At 45.3% G+C, this 17,532-nt stretch overlaps 1 protein-coding gene across 1 annotated transcript in view; it reads right to left on the reverse strand.

Moving 5' to 3' along the window:
• Positions 1 to 17,532, reverse strand: part of SLC22A16 (solute carrier family 22 member 16) — a 963,109-nt gene that overhangs the window by 431,216 nt on the left and 514,361 nt on the right. The window contains exon 3 of the mRNA XM_069607763.1: positions 9,710 to 9,827. Within this exon, the coding sequence (XP_069463864.1) occupies positions 9,710 to 9,827 (118 nt within the window). The remainder of the gene's footprint in view (positions 1 to 9,709; positions 9,828 to 17,532) is intronic.

Consider the following 17,532-nt stretch of genomic DNA (forward strand, 5'->3'; position numbering starts at 1 on the left):
CTGAAATCCACGTACCCTGACAAATCGCGTGTGGAACTTCCCGCGCACCCCTGAAATCCACGTACCCGGCCAATTCGCGTGTGAGACTTCCCGCGCACCCCGGTATACACGCACACGTATTTTTTGTCAGTGGGTGTCCGTGTTTGTGGGTACCCCTTTGCACGTCATTTGTCCTGGAGGGCCACAGTATGGGACATTCATCATGGCAGTATATAGGTGCTATTTGTTGGTGCACCTTTTGGCGCACATTTCTTCCAGGCGCAGAGACGCTACCGCCTGCTTTCTTGTGGCGGTTGTGTTTGTGCCTGTGCGCTGGTTTGAGCGTGCGCTTTTTTGCCCTATTCTATTCCATGAATACGTGATGTAGGCGAGCGTGTGGGCGTTCCGCGCACTTGTACCCTGTAATTCCCCCGTGACGCCCACATTTTGGCAAGTTGTTCCCCATTCCGAGTGTTACGCCCCGTGTTCCGCCTACTTTTGTAGCGTGCGCCGCGCTATGTGCGATTTTCGCTGTGGCCTGTGCGATTTTCGCTGTGACCTGGCACACGCAGTTAGATGGCCTGTGCGCCAACATGCGCCGCGCACTTTATTATCGCACATCCATGGTTTTCTCGCGCACGCCCTTCCATGAATCGATGTGCGCTGCTTTTCGTGCGATTTTCGCACTTGCACTGCGATTTTCGCTATTCCACTGCGATTCGCACGTTTTTGGCCACTTGCGCCGCACTAATTATTCCATGAATCGGCCTCACAGGATATTGGGCCTCATTACGCTGTAGGAGGTAGCATGGTGCTATTAGCACCATGGCTGCCCCCTTACCGCATTCCGGGTCCGGGTTCCCGAAATAGGGACTTACCCGGTCATTCCAACCTTGGAGGACCCGGTAAATCCCCATTCCGGGAACCATTCCCCATTCCCATTCGAGCCCCCATAGGGCTCAATGGGAATGGGGATGGAGCTAATAACAGTACCGCAATTTGCGGTACCGTTATTAGCTCTGAAGTCCCTTAACGGGTCCCATCCATAACGCCTCGTAAAACCAGGCGTTGAGGAAGGGACCCGCTAAGGGACCTCGGAATAGGGTGGTAAGGGATTACCGGCACCGGTGACCTTACTGCTACCGGTAATCCCTTACCACCTACTGCGTAATGAGGCCCATTGTGTTGCATTATGAAACAAAGGGACCAAGGAGAGGGAAGCTACCATTTACAACACACCACACACTTTCTTGTGAAAACAGAACAGGACATGCGTTGCCATGGTTTAGGACGAGACCCCAATTACATATAGAGGGTGCAGATTTCTACCAGGACGAGTGGAAGGAGGGCAGAAGGATTGGTGGGATTTACAGAAAAAGTGGCTATGCATATGAACAAGACTTGTTTTAGTATTTTGGAACGTAATGTTCAGATACTAACTTGGATTGATGAAAATAAGCAATCCGTTAAGATGCATGCAGAATAGTCCTTGTGTTTCAGATCCAGGGGTAGCGTTAAAATGAGGGTGAACAAGAAGTGCACAAGAACAATGGAGCTCTTGAGCCTATGGGGAGGAACAGTGGCACTAATGGACACGCACCGGGAAACAGCACCCTGGCTTATGCCCAACTACCACCACGTTGGTCGGGCATTTGTTCCCTTGCTACCCAGCACTCACCAGTATTGGTGCTCTTGTGTCCTTTGTTGAACATCTTCATATTAAACATCTGTACCATAAGAGGCCTAGGGGGTACCTGAACTTACAAAGAAGCCATTGCACTTCGCAGCAGTAATTACTTTTCCCAGGAATCCTCTTATAGACTCGCAGAAATACCTACAGAAATGTGTTTTTTACTAAAACTACAAAAAATGTTATGTCACTTCTTGCACCTGGTATCCAGCAGCCAATACTAAACGGTTGCAGATCACTCATTGAGAGCTGTTGCAGCTGGCAAATGATACAGATCGGGGTTCAAACATTATCATGGAAAAACTCAGGGCAGTACGGTTGACCACTCTGTACAATGGGTATGTCCTCGAAATCATAACAGCTATGGAAGGAGGAGTGTGTGCAAAGATAGGAAGTCCCTGCTGCACTTGTGTGCCCTCCAATGAGGCTGAGAACAGAATCTTGACTGAAGCCATCAGCGAAAAAGAAAGCAGCAGTGTGTTCAAAGAGGACTGGTACAATAAAAAAAAACGTCGGTGCCCACCTGGTTAAATAATATCGTAAAGTGCTTGTTGCTCTTTGTGCCCTCCAAACTGTTCTGGGTTGCTGCAAAAGGGTTGTGGCTAAGTGGACATTCATGATGCCAGTCACACTAAAGAATCTCTATGACGTTGCCACACCCATTTCGAGACATGCTCATACACAGACAGATAAGTGGAATGATGAGATTGAACATCGTATGGTCTGGATAGGAAATCCAATTGGTCCCCCAGGGACGCTCTCTAATGCACCCCCAGATCCTCAGAATTACACTGAATATTGGGTAGATTGTAATGCCAATGGTGATTGTGCTTTCATGACCTGTACATCTGAGGAGTACGCTGCGCAGGGAGAACACTTATGTGGTGTCTGTAAGATATGGATTACAAAGGATGATTGGGATAGGAAGATGAAGGAGGAGTTATAAGTTAATAAATTAACTAAAGGGGGGAGTGTAAATATGCAAGTCTAGCCTCCCAAAGGTGAACACAAGTACAAGATAAGAAAACTCTTTTGGCAAAGCATCAGAATCCTGGTAGTGACATAGGTATCACGGGCTTTCCATGGTGTGACATAGCATTTAGAGTAGATATAGTTTTGGCACACTTCAGGGAGCTTTTAGGCTGTGTGCATACATTAAAAAAACACACGTGCAGCAAAGTATTTCTTTATATTCTTATCACATTTATATTATTATATAAGGCTATGTAGTTTGGATTTATTTGGATTGCGGAAGTTGAGCTCTAGTAGGTGTAGTTGTTAGTTGATGTATTGAGCAAGAGGTCTGCCATGTTAAAATACACCATTGCTAAAGGCTGTAGATTTTGCCATTCTAGTGTGCTAGGCCACATTTCTAAGCTAAGACCATTTAATTGAAGGTTTATTTCTGATGGTGGACAGAAAGATCCAGGCAGCAACGGTCAGGAAAGCAAGAGATGCAGAACAGTGTTCAGCCAATTGTTGTGAGGGAGAAAGTTCTCAGGGGTCTGGAAAGAGATACAAGACAGCAGGTGGATTCCCAGTCGATAGACAAATGAATACTTAATGGTTGTGAAGGACACAGTGAGATAAACAAGAAAGCCCGTACAGTAGCAGGGTCTGCTGTTTGTAGGAGAGAGACATGACCACAGATAACTACTACTTGACGTTGGGTGCTTACTCACTGGGGCTCAGTGCTTGCATAAACAGTCAAGAAGAGCTGGCAGAGGTGCATCTGGACACCGAAGACTAGGCATTGTGCCCACTTCCACCTAGTGGATGTTAAGACACAATAAAGGCAAGGACCAGGGCCTCTAGTGCAAAACTTCAGTGTTTTCCGGCCATGAAGTAGCAGCCACAGGCAAGTGTCCTCACCATGTGTGGTCCTGCCAAGCCCTGCAATGCTGACCTTCGGTCGTTGGTGATCTGATCCTCCCAGATCCTGGCTGCCAGGGAACCAGCTGCTATCTAGCATGTTCTTACACAAAAAGGTAGAGTGATCTCAGCACCACAAATAGGAATATCATCAGCCTATCAGGGGAACCATTGGCATACATGATCATGCCACTGTTTCCGTAACTAGGGGGTCATTGTTGCTCTACTTCCCATACACTTTGATGATTCATTTTTCTGTGAAAATGTGGTTGTCGACAAACATGTGAGGAACCAGTCTTCCCCAGTCCCCATATGACATTACCTCCTGCCCAGGTCTTTACTTTACTTTGACTTGTCACCAGGGCCACACATAGCTTATGCACCAAAACAACAAAAAACACGCTTATATGAACCAAGAGAAGGAACTCTTCAAAGTGATATGATTGCAATGTTGTTTTGTGAGAAAAATATTGCTTTTTGTAGGAGCCTATAGTGCCCAAATAAGTTAAATCATTTCAGCCTGATACCTATCTCGACCAGGTAAAAAACAAATGACAAAAATGTATTCAGGGAATACTGCTGGGGATGTTCATGCTTCACAAAATCTGAACCTCTTCATCCTCTACTGGCTCAGAGCAAAACTCTTCCTAGCAGCTTGGAGGAGATCAGGATACCATTTGGAAAGCCCCAAATGATTGAAGGTCAGTTCCATAGATACAAACCAGACAATTGCAGCAATTAAGGGCAATAGTGAATCAATTAATCATGCAGCTGATGGGGGATTTCACCTCTCTCACACCGCGCTATAGTTAGAGGTGGCAAACTGCAAGCACCATAAGGTCTGAGAAACAGAATTTATTTGGCCTAGTGAGAGAGAGAAACGTCAATTGACATGTCACAAACCTCCCGGGGTTTACTATCATCTTTGGGACAAGTAATAAAGTGCAGGTTGTAAAGATGCTAATCTTCTCCCCCTCCATTCTAGAACGGAGCCATCACCAATGTTGAGGAGGGGTTGGTCCTCAACCACAAGACAAACTGACCACACTAAAATTGCAGCCTGGGGTGAAAAAGATCCACACTGGGGAAGCTTCACCTCCAAAAGAGGAAGAAGTCCACCTGATTGTTAAATTTTATTGGGAGCTTCTGTAAATCGGTGCTGTCGATAAATGTTTGTGTCCCATCTCTCACCAGGCGAAGAGCCAAGAGAGGCATTTCATTTTTGAGGACCTATAGCCACCTATTTTCAGCAGCAAGAAAAGATGGCGCAGGTTGACCCTTACTTGCAGATGTAAACCTTTGGTGTTTTCTCGTATATGAAATATGTCCCTCTACCCACAACAGGAAGGAAGATAGGCCTACAGTTAAGAATAAATGGTCCACTGGTCTAGGTAATTTAAGTGCAGGATCCAAAGGAAGGGAGAGTGCCCTTGCTAGTAGATGTGATTCATGGGAGTACCGCAGAAGTCCTTATTATCTTAAACTGAGATATGAATACAAGACGACTGATGATCACACAACTGCCTGCCTGATGGCAAAGCTAGAATTGGGTGCTGTATTGTTGAGGCTAGCAGGGTATTAGTAGCATGTATGAGACAATGATGTCAGGACTCTCTACAACAATCTGCACATGTCACAAGCTGAGCACTCAAATTACTGTTCATCTGCTTTACAGTCAGAATTCTCTATGGAGGAGTGAAGGTGATAGGAATATGAAGCTGTCAAAGGAGATTGGGATCTCACCATCCATTCATCCAAGTAGAGGCAGATGCAACTTGTTGGCATCTGAAAGAGGCCACCACAGACTCCATCATCTTGGTGAATGTGAGAGAAGCAGCGCTCAATTAAAAAGGAAGTCTTCTGGACCTTTATTGCACTCCTACGCTGCCAGAAAAGCCCTCTAGACCTGACTCAAACATGTGTCCCAGAGTGAGCATCTGTCAGGAGAGATGTGGAATGACTGAAAGGTGAACCTGCTTGATCAAGCCACTCATGGCTCCCGAAGTCATGAACTTCATGGAAATGTCTAAGGGTTCTGCTTATTGCAAGGATTGATCGTGGTGACACTGACACCAAACTAACTGGATACCGTTGTGTTTTCTGGGTATCTGCAGAAACAGTCAACTAGGCACTGAAAACAAATGAAATCAGATCTTGAAAGCCCCTAGCAATAAGCCAGCTCCATTGTGATGCATGTAACCAGTGGTAGGAGTTGGAGGCAGGGTCTTATGAAATATTGCGGGATGCTCTGAAACAAGCAAGGATTTGAGATTAATCTGTTTGACTACCCAGGCAGGGACTTCACGTTTTCTCCTACAGCTCTCATTTGGGGAGAATGAGAACCTCTCTACAGAAAATACTCCAGTCCTGATGACTATCAAATTAGAGTTCAAATGTCCTTTAGCCTCTTATAAGAGAGAGTCATGTAAGCAGCCTACTGCCATGCATTGTGGGATGGGGCAAATGAACTAACCATAGTAACACACACGGAAGGCTGGATAAATGGGTTTCATACCTGCTCCTTAGCCACTTGAAACCCAAAACCAGCAAATTCAGACCGAACAGAAATGCCAACAATCCTCCTTTTAGACTTCTAACATGTAAAGTATTCAATCAACGTGTGCCTCATCACCCAGGCACATAGGGTATGCTTGACCTTAATGGTACCAGTAAGGCATAATACCCCTTATGGCAGTGTGTTAACCCAACCTTTGCATCCCAGATTTGTGGTTGCAGTGCTGATGAGTTCCAGGAACCCACATTGTCCTACTGATGCTTCAAGAACATGCCATAGAAACACACCCCATCGCCCTTTTTAGGTTTCTTCTGCACTTCCTGGCGTGTCCCAACTATGTAAACCCACAGAATACATCAGAAAGGCTCCTGCACCACATTTAAGTTGTGGGTTCGCCCCTGGGTGATCCCTGAAGTAAGGTGTGTTGAATCCTTCACGGTTTCTCTGAGTGGAAGCAGAGAACACTACAGTGACTTGACCTCTGAGAGTTGTTTCTAATTTCATGTAAACAATATGTTTGAAACAACATGGGACCAGGTTGGGTAGCCTGTGAGATGAAGGTCTTTGATACTTGTCTACCTTTTTACATTTCTCAGTGATGAAATACTGGAGATCCCATGGACCAAAAAAACCCTACAATGGTGGTCACCGAGGAACCTGTTAAGGGGCCTCCAGCAAGAAATGCAGGTGAGCTTTGGGCAATTTTGACTGGCATGAATCACATTGCTTACAAAATATAAGACATTTGCAGAAACCACGAGTTATGGACAAAATATTCCAACTGAACACAATGGAAAAATAGAACTGAGCAGGTAAATGCAGAGGGCCGGAGTCTGCAGTCGTGCATGAGTGGTGGGATACCCTTTAATCCACTTGTAGCTTTGATTTGAAAGTATGTCATGGCCCGTGTTGGCACACAGAAGATCAGATGAGTCTGGAGGAAAGGGACTGGAAGTATGAGTACAGAAGTAAAGTGGAACAACATAAAGGGTATGTGTGTTAAATTTAGAAGAGAGTTGTCAGCCTGGTTGGGCTTGCTAGTCCATCTGATGCCAAGTTATATTTTTCCACGTCTATTTAGGATTTAAACATTTCAATTTTAGGCAGAACCATAGCATAAATGATACAGCATTTTGTTTTCTGAAAATGTACACATGTAAAATATCTATGTGGACAGCGCCAAACCAATCAAATCATTTGACAACACTGGAACTGGCCACCACCAGTCTACTGTCGTGTTTAAAAAAAAAAATATAAACAGAATACAAAGTCCCATAAATTACACGATGTAAATCTGTTACAAATGTGCAGAAATCGACATACCATATCAGGTTTTCCTTGCACTAATACTTTTTGAATTGTCTGGGGATAAAAGTTGGGCTGTTATTTAACCTACTGGAAGAGAGAGATAACGTGAATTTCCCATGAATAGTTTGTCTGAAACCCCATGGAAAAGGTTTAATAAACAGGAGTTTGCCTTGAAATGTATGGGTATTCAAAGCGGATAATTCCTGAATTGAGTAATGTTGCACACTGTGCAGAGTAGTGTGCACACGTGTAAAGGAGCCAGTTTGTTGCTGTCCGATTTCTGCGCTGTTGGACTATAGCACTTGTCTAAGGGGTCTCTGCATAGGATGTCAATAGGTCCAAAGTCCCTGAGCAAAACCTGGTATAGTGGGCCTCACATTCTCCATGAATTTATGTTGGAACACAGGACCGAGACAGGGAACAAGGAGAATCTTGGAGCCAGCAGAATATGGCATGTGGTGGGGATACTTAGGCACTATCAGTTATGTGGCTGTGGTACCTAGGCATGTGATGGCATTACCTGGTCTGTTGTGGGCCAACCAGGCATTTGATTGCACATCCTGAAACGTGGTGGAGTACCTGGGCATAATAGGGAAATACCACCCATGTGATGCAGGTACATGTTCAAATAATGTCAACATCTGGCATGTTACGTGTAACTAGGCATATGATTACTGCTATTTAACATGCAAGATGGTGCTACCTGAGCCTATGATGGCAGCATCTGGAAATGTGATGGCACTACCTGGCAATAAGAATATGTTGGTTTTGTTAAGTTTATGTGGCACTAACGGGTTGTTTGAGGCTATACCTAGGTATAGGATGGATACATCGGGACATAGGTGACTGTTCATAGGCACGAGCCAGCGACTGAGTTTATGAGGTTGTTTACAGGGATCTGCGGCAGTAAAAATCCACATTGGTCAGTACCTGGGTGTAAGCAGAAGCCACGCAAAGGCTCGGCATCCTACACCACCCACATCACTTCCTGCATCTTCACCAACTGCAGTAACGGTTAAAGGTTTGGCTAAGGGAATGGGGAAAGCCTGAAAAAACAGAGCATTTAATGAAAATGACAGGCTAACATTTCGGAACGAAAATAGTGTATTAATGAAACGGACAGGATGATATTTGGGTCTATGTATTTTCAGAAAATAACAAGCGGATATTTTAAATACATGAGTAAATGTGATGACTATAAAGGACAATGTGGTATTCAGTGACAACATTAGAGTATTTCCTGACAACAGCAAGCTTTGTGGAGGCAAATTTTGTGTTTACATTTGGGGCTAGTGATTGAATGCATGTAGTTACTGAAAATGACAATGTCCTTGGTGCCAGGGAAACTTTGTATTGTTCTGGGGTTACTTTGCTAACTCATGTGGCGAATTACAGGATATTTATAGAGGGGTTGTATAATATTATTTCTATAAATCTCTGCTATTTGAGACATGGGCTTTAAGATTGGTGTAAACCAGAGGTCTGCAAACTGTGGCTCTCCAGATGTTTTCCAAACACATCTGGATAACCAAATATTGCAGACCCCTTAGTTATATCTGCTTGAGTTGTAGCCTGAACTATCTGACCTTGTAAGATGTATTTACACAAGGGAATTATCTGCTGCCTAAAGCATGACCCTGTAAGATGTGTAACATGAGCAACAGCTCTGAACATTAGGAAAACTGGCAATGTGCATTGCTAAGCATTAAGTCATAGTGGTAATCTAGTTATAGACCAAAGCATGATAACCTGGGAGGGATCGAAATCCACAACTTGGGGATGCCTGAAAAATGATGTAGCACAGCACACCATTCAGGAAATGCGTGCAGAATATGATTACTCTTTTGACACTACTTCAGCTACCTTCTGGTGCATATACAAAAAGAATATGATCACTTAATGAGCAGTGTCTCTGGAAGGATATATTAATGGGAAATATTGCCCCCCGTCCCCCACCTCACACACACACACCATGCAGCCTCATGGACACAATGCTTTCTTTTAAGACCATAACTAGTTGATGCAAGCCCTAGAATTCAATTCTTTAGAGGTACACAACTGGAGGTGTTTATCCTAAACCTATGCTTAACTGATGCTATTTTTCAAGCCACCACCTCTTCATTGTATGGTTCCTGAAGTCAAATTGTGCCAACAACATCATGTCAAATATGCAGTGCACCCTTGTTACCCGTGTACTGATCGCAAGCAGGAGCTTCTGTTTTCTCTAAAATGCCTGGCAATCAATAGTTACATCAAAATGGGCACACACTTATTGTTTGGTGAAACGGTTACAAAGTTTTTTTAAAAAAAAAAACAATCAGTTTAAGATATTAGAGTATACACACCATAGCCAGTAGGAATCGTACAATCACGAAGCTGTAGTAGTCAGAAGTGAAAGCCACTGCTATGCCGAACAAAAACTGACCAGTGCTTGTGAACCATATCACAGGCCGTCTTCCCATTCTGAATATCATGAAATAATGAAACAGGACATGTAAAACCATGGAAATAAAAGTGCATGCAGTGCAATCTGGGAAAAAGGCAAACAATACCAGAGCTAAAGTTGCGAGGAATGGTAAACAGATTATATTTGACCTCCATAAGTGCATGCAGCAAATCTCTGGATAGAGTAAGGAACGAAGACGAGTCACATTGACAGCCTAAAATAAATTTACATCAAAAGGTTGAACGTATACTTTCTTTCACATTCTATTTCTGAAATCTTCCAGAATGGTCAATCGGGGGATTAGCAACATTTGCAAAAAAAACTTATATTAAAAGAAGAATTGAGCATCTATTACTGTATTTTATGCAGCACAATGTCACAAGTCTCCTACCATGTTACAGCAGCCAGGATTGGACCCCCTAACAAAAGGCTTGCCGTGGACCAATCCACTTTAGTATTTTGCCTACAAAAAGATGGGGGGGTGGTTAGCCCCTTAGTTGAATTATCTTTGGACTTCAAGATAAGAAGTAATCCCAAGTTACTCTGTTGGGAGTACAGTCTAATCCAAAGTCCTCTGTAATAGAGGTGAAGACGGACAGCTCCAAGGAGGAGGAAAGCTCTTCTCCCTAACCATCTCCAGGGCCTATGTGGCATCCCACCAGCCGGCTGGAAAAGGCCTACTGCAAATGAGACACTGGTACCCAGGACCTTGCTCGATGGAGGTGATAAAATCCTGTAAGCGGTCTCTACGAACTTTACTAATTGGTAAGGGCAGATGACAGGACTCACCTGTCACCTGAGACTTTGGACTGGTTCCCCCAGTAATCACAGAACCAAGGAGCTGGAACCTAGCTCTCTATGCATATCCAAACTGCCACCCAAGCAGCTGCAAGGGTACTGTTGAGTCATACCTGACCGCCTCTGCATCTCTACGTTTTGTTCGGTGGCGAAGCTCCACTGTCTCCACATCCGAGACCCATAGAGTCTTTCAGCATCCCTGCCTGGTTACCAGCTTCTTCAAGCTCCAAACAGTGCCACTGCGGTACCCTTAAACTGCATTCAGCCAGTGGAAACGGTTGTAGCTGCAGGAAAGTCTCTGCACTAGAGGCCGCCAATCCTTTTAGAATTGCTGATCCAACACTTCGTGCCATTGCCAACATTCTCCACCCACAAGCCATTGGTGCTGTCAAACAGCACTACATCATTGTAACCCGTTGCGGCTATTACCCCGACTAAACCCCGAACCAGCACTGAAAAGCACCCATATTCCTGGTTCAATGCTGAAAAGTTTTGCTCAATGTTGTTGTGCCTGCCAGACAAGAACATAAGGGATTTGAAGAGGCCCTGTCCCCTTGGCCGCTTTAAAGGCCCCCCTTCTCTACCTTTTGAGGGACAAATTCATAAATGTTGACATTTTGCTGCTGAAATCTTTGCCTGGGTGCAGCTGTCTACAAACTAAGAGTGTCCCTTTATTATAAAGTCTGCTTTCTCTATGTTTTCCCTTAAAGGGTTGGGCAAGTAGTTTTTGTAAGTGTAATTAAAGGTCCTATTTTTATAGAACCATGGTTGGACATTCTTTTATTTTGGTATCAGAATAGTATTGTTGTTTGGATTACGTCTGTATCAGCTCACACCCCTCCTAAAGAGTACACCCTGCAGTCAGCCCATGTCACCAAAATAGGCGAAGGAGGTATACCTGTCGGGCTGTGCCTGTTTTACCTTTATGATTAAGAGCACTAATGGTTTAGTGGGACTTAGTAGGGGCTTTAGCCACTGTTCATCAGTGCCCTCCTTCACAGCAGTACTCATTTTCTGACCAATAATCAGGTGCCAGATAAACACACAGAATCCTTGTGAATTTGCAGAATTAACACTCAAGATGGCAAAGGCCACAGAGGCTGGCACCAGTTACATTCATTTACATTTAAGCAATTATGGGAAATATGCATTTACAGGTGAAGTACTGAGGGTGAAAGATGGGATAGAACATCTTTTGATTATAAGACAATATATCGTTCCTTTGAAGCCTGCTAGTATAAAATGGAAGTTACTTGTTAAAGTACAGTTAAAATTCAATCGAGAACCTATGAAAGATGCCAATGCTGGAGAAATGGAGCTACAGGTAAGAAACTTGCCCCTTCTCCAGCATTGGATCTTTCATAGATTCACATGATGTGAATAGAATATACAGCAGTATACACTTAGTTTCGGTAGATCGTAGGAAAAACCTACTTTACTGAAATAGTCTCTGGAGGACTGCTCTTCCCCTCTTTGCGTCTGCAGCGTTCTGCTCCTGGAAGCAGTAATGCCTGTTAAATGTGTGCAGGACCTGTCCAGGTGGCTGCCTGGCAGGGGAATCCAGTCAGGGGAATCCCAGACCACATTGCTGCGGATGTCGCTGTCACACTTGTTGAATGGACATGAGCTGCTCCCCTCAAGGGCTTGTTTGCCTTTGTGTAACAAAAGGAGATGACTGAGGAAATTCGTCTGGAAATGCCTTGTTTAGAAATTTAATTTCCCTTGTTTGGAGGTCAATAACTGAGAAACTGCTGCATGGAATGTCTGGAGGGCTTGGTCATGTCCAGGTAGTACTTAAGCACTCTCCTAACATCCAGGGAGTGCAGTGCAACCTCCGCCTGGGTTTTTGAAACTTGGAAGAATGTAGGTAGTGTAATGGACGAATGTTTATGAAACTAGGAGGGCACTTGGTCTAAAGTGAGGGTTGGTTCTAAGGTATCTTTGTGGAACCAGAGATATGGCTACATTATCCTAAGTGCCTGCAATTCTGAGACTCTTCTTGCTCATGTAATGGCTATTAAGAAAGCAACCTTCCATGACAGGAATTTTAGGTTAGCCCTAGCCAACGGCTCAAATGGTGGCTTCATGAGTCCTGCAAGAACTATATTGAGACTCCATTTTCTTTGTTGGAGGGAATGGTCGAAAATAACCCTTGCAGGAAGTGTTTGATTAATCTGTCATTGAGGAGGGGCCTAGCCCTTCTCCTGCTGGTGTATCCGCAGATGGCCACCCGGTGTAGCTTCATTGACGTATGGGTGAGGCATCCCTGTGCTAACGATAGAAGATATGGCTGGACGCTCTCTGGGCATGCTGAAAGAGGTTGTATATCGGGCTGCTGTTCACACCATCGACAGAATCTTCGCCACTCGCTATGGTAGGAGCGATTCGTGGATGGGGCCCCTGCTGTGCTAAGGATGTTCGTACACTTGCGAAATGGTCAAGTGGCCAAATCTGCGAAGTCAGGAGCCATGTGTCAATTTGAATGACTATGGATCGTGGTTTAGTACCTTGCCTTGGTTCTGTGAGATTATACCCACCTATGTAACTAGCACTCAGATGCCAGAGGGCTTGATGCGCTGCTATAAATGAAAAATTAAAATAAATGCATTATTTTGGCGTGGTTTTGTAGGTGGATTGGACTGCATTGGGACAGTTCCAAGAGGTCCGAATACCACATTTGGCACGGCCAGCTGTGTGTTATTAGGATTACTGTGCAGGGGTATGTCCAGATCATTTGGATTGTTTTGCAAATTACCAGTATCAGCCGGTAAGCATAGGCAAATAGGTTGGTCCATGGAAAGGAGAAGGCATCTCCCATCGACCCTTGCTGCTGTATTCTGCTCACAATCTATGCACATTTTGCATTTCGTTTGGTTGCAAACAGGTCCACGGATGGGTGACTCCACTGAGTGAAGACCCAGTTGAGCTGACTGTTGTTTAGCTCCCACTCATGGCATTGAGTGGCCACCCTGCTGAGGCCATCCCTGTCATGAACCACCACTCGCGCCCCTTCTGGACTTCCTGGTCCATGATGCATCGCGCCGCCGGGCGGTGTCCCTCCAAACATGGCCGCTGCATCAGTTATGCTGCGCTCCAGCGTTTACGCCGATGCGATGGACGCCTACAAAATGGGCACGCCCCCGCGGCGCTCCGCGTCTCAAAGCTCCTATACTAGTTAGCGGCTAGTGTGCCTTGCGTTCCTTCCTAGTATCGCCCTTTCCGATACTTCAATCCCTTCTTCCTTTTATCCCCGGACCCCGGAGCGGTTCCCTCTCCCAGACCGCTTGCTCCTTCCTTCCTGGCTCTCACCCTTGCTCCGTGCTTGCTCCCGGCTTGTTAGCCCTCGAGCAGCTACCTCCTTCCTGGTTCCGCACTCCATTCAGAACGTAGTCTTCCCTGGCATCCTGGAATCCTGAACACTCCCCCTGTATCCATCCATGCCCACGCTGGATTTAGAGGATCACCGGCCGTACCTGTTCAAGTCCAGGACCTCTCGGAAATCGGAGAAATCCACAAAGAAGAGAGCGGCGAAGGACAAACAGGTAGGATCGGGGCTAGAGTGTGACAGTTTGAGACACCCAGAATCTGATACAGTGTTCAATATGGAGGCAGCAGTCCAGGATCTAATGAGAAGAATGCAGGAGCTAACAACAGAGGTCCAGAACCACAAAGTTGAAAATGCAGCCTTAAAGCAACATGTGCTTTCCCGGAATTCCGCACTACAGGAAAGTGCTCTAGTCGGGGGGAATAGTGGACAAGTATGATGGTTCCAGCAAATCGCTGCGGTCCTTCCTTGATTCCTGTTTGGTGCATTTCACATTTAAACCCTACTATTTTTCTACAACTCGAGCCAAAGTGGGGTTTATAATTGCTCATCTCTCTGGCAATGCCTTAGCCTGGGCTACTCCCTGTTCCTCAGGGGATTGAACGACGAGATCAAAGATGAACTGCTAGAGTGGCCGTCCAAGTTCCTTCCAGGCCCTGATCGATCTATCACTCCAAATTGAATTTCGGATCCAGGAAAGAAAAGCAGAAAAGAAAAAAACCAAAATAGCTTCTCCTAAGGTTCCCATGGATTATCCCAGTCCTAAGGAAGCAACCACATCTCACTCTCCCGATCCTCCTGATCCTGAACCTATGCAACTGGGTCCGATATCTGCACAGGAAAGGATGCGCAGGATTAACACAGGGCTCTGTATGTATTGTGCCTCGGATAAACACCTAGTACGGAATTGCCCTATTGCTCCACCCCGGCGTTCGGGAAAGGCCAGCTCCCTATCTTGAGCAGAGCCCAGCCTCGGGAGAAAGGTGTTTGCCCCGCATCAGCCTCTTCTTTACATTACCCTCGATTGAAAACCTTGGTAGTCCTACAAACATTCTTATCTACCGCCAATAAGGAGACTCATTCCGTTATGGCCCTAGAAGACTCTGGCGCAATGGGAATCTTCTTGGACCATGAATGGGCCTTGAAACATAGCATTCCCTGGGAAGCTAAGGAGGCAAGTCAGCCTGTCAAAGAAATTGATGGAAAACCACTCTCGTCAGGACCCATAACCCAACAAACCACGGAACTGTTACTTTCGATCAACAATCATCAGGAGATGCTTTGTTTTGACATCATCAAGGCAGCACATTACCCCTTGGTTCTGGGAATGTCCTGGCTACAAAAACACAACCCATACATCAATTGGGCGGCAGGATCCTTATTCCTACGATCTGAATGCTGCCTATCCCATTGCATACCCCAAAACATGATGAATGTGGATATGGAACCCCAGGTTTCCTAACAACCGTCCATCTGTGTCTCCAGTATTTCCCAGGTTCCGGAAATATAGCATGACTTCTCTGATGTGTTCTCTTCAGCTATAGGTCAATAACTACCACCACATCGACCAGAAGATTGCGCTATCGACACAGAAGACTCTGTAGTGATACCATTTGGAAGAATGTTTATCCTTTCCGAGTCTGAAAAAAGGGCATTGCAGGAGTATCGGGATACTAATCTTGCCAATGGAACCATTCGACCTTCCAAATCTCCAGCCGGTGCCTCCTTGTTTTTTGTGCACAAGAAAGACACTAAGGAACTTCGACCCTGCCTGGACTATCGGGGACTCAACCAATGTACCCTCAAAGATCGTTATCCCCTACCACTCATATCCGACATCTTGGAAGCAGTCAGGGGAGCTGTAATTTTCACTAAACTTGACCTAAGAGGCGCCTACCATCTCATCCGGATAAGGGAAGGCAATGAATGGAAGACAGCCTTTTGGACCCCTTTTGGACATTTTGAATACCTGGTAATGCCATTGGCCTTGCAAACGCCCCTGCAGTGTTTCAGCGATTCATGGATAGGGTCTTTTCAGACATGTTTTTCCTCTTTGTCATAGTGTATTTGGATGACATCTTGATTTATTCCAAGGATCCTCAGCTACATCAGAAACATGTAACATCGGTATTACAACGTTTACGTGAGAACAAGTTACTGGTCAAACCCGAGAAGTGTATATTCCATGCTCAAACAGTTCCTTACCTCGGGTTCATCCTGAGTACTAAAGCAATTGAAATGGATCCTTCTAAGGTGCAGTCTATCCTATCTTGGCCGGCCCCTACCACAGTGAAACAGATTCAATCCTTCCTGGGACTTGCCAATTGTTATCGGAAATTCATTCCCACCTTCTCTGATGTCGTGCAGCCAATAGTTGCATTATTGAAGAAAGATGTTCCCTTCCTTTGGTGCAAAGCTCAAGAAGCAGCCTTCCATGAGTTAAAACAGAGATTTACTCAGAGTCCCTTCCTGGCCCAACCGGATATCGACAGACCCTTCCTGGTAGAGACTGATGCCTCAGATCACACGATTGGAGCCTTCCTGAAACAGGAATTCGAGGACAACTTGGAACACCCCATTGCCTATTTATCTCGAACCTTAACTCCCAGTGAGACCCACTATTCTGTGCTGGAGAAAGAGTTGCTCGCCATCCAAGCCTATACTGATTGGCGCCATTTACTCCTGGGTGCCAAATATCCTGTCCAGGTGCGAACTGATCATAGAAACCTGCAGGTTCTACAATCCCTGGAATGCAGGAATAGTCGTCAAGCGCGTTGGGCTTATTTCTTTGCACAGTATCAGTTTCACATTCATCACGTTCCTGGAACTCACAATATAATTGCTGACATCTTATCTAGGCGCCCGGATTATGAACCAGTTGAGGTCCGAGCCCTTCCTAAAATGTTCCCTGACACTGTGTTCGTCGCCCAAGCCAACTCCCTGCTGGAAAGGTTCTGAGTTGAAACCCCATCCTCTGAATTGTGGAAGGACTACATCGGAAGGAATCAATGGTCTCTAATTAGAAAAGATGGTTACCTTTTCAAAGATGATAGGTTGGCAGTGCCCACGAACAAGTTGAGAACCAAGATCATAAACCTTTGTCATGACACCTTCCATTCCGGGCATTGAGGCATTACTTCCACCCTTCATCATATTCAGAGACAATTCTGGTGGCCTAACATGAAGGAAGACTTAAAGGCCTATATCAAAGCCTGCCCAGTCTGCAGTCAGAATAAGTCGGATAATAGGAAACCTGCTGGTCTTCTCCATCGACCTACGTTGCCAGATCGTCCTTGGGAAATAATCGTTACCGATTTTATCATTTTATCGTGGAGCTACCCCCTTCCAAAGGTTTTACCACGATAATGGTCACAATCGACTTGTTCACCCACATGGCTCATTTCACCCCACTGCATAAGTTACCTTCAGCCGAGGAAATGGCAGGTACATTTCTGAAACACATCTTGAGATTACTTGGCCTACCCTCCAAGATCATTTCTGACCGTGGTCCTCAATACATCTCACAGTTCTGGAAACACCTATGCCACATGCTGGGCATCCACCGTGCCTGGTCTTCAGGATACCACCCTCAAACCAAT

Source organism: Ambystoma mexicanum, chromosome 4q (genome assembly GCF_040938575.1).
Source record: "Ambystoma mexicanum isolate Mex_15411 chromosome 4q, UKY_AmexF1_1, whole genome shotgun sequence".
NCBI lineage: Eukaryota > Metazoa > Chordata > Amphibia > Caudata > Ambystomatidae > Ambystoma > Ambystoma mexicanum.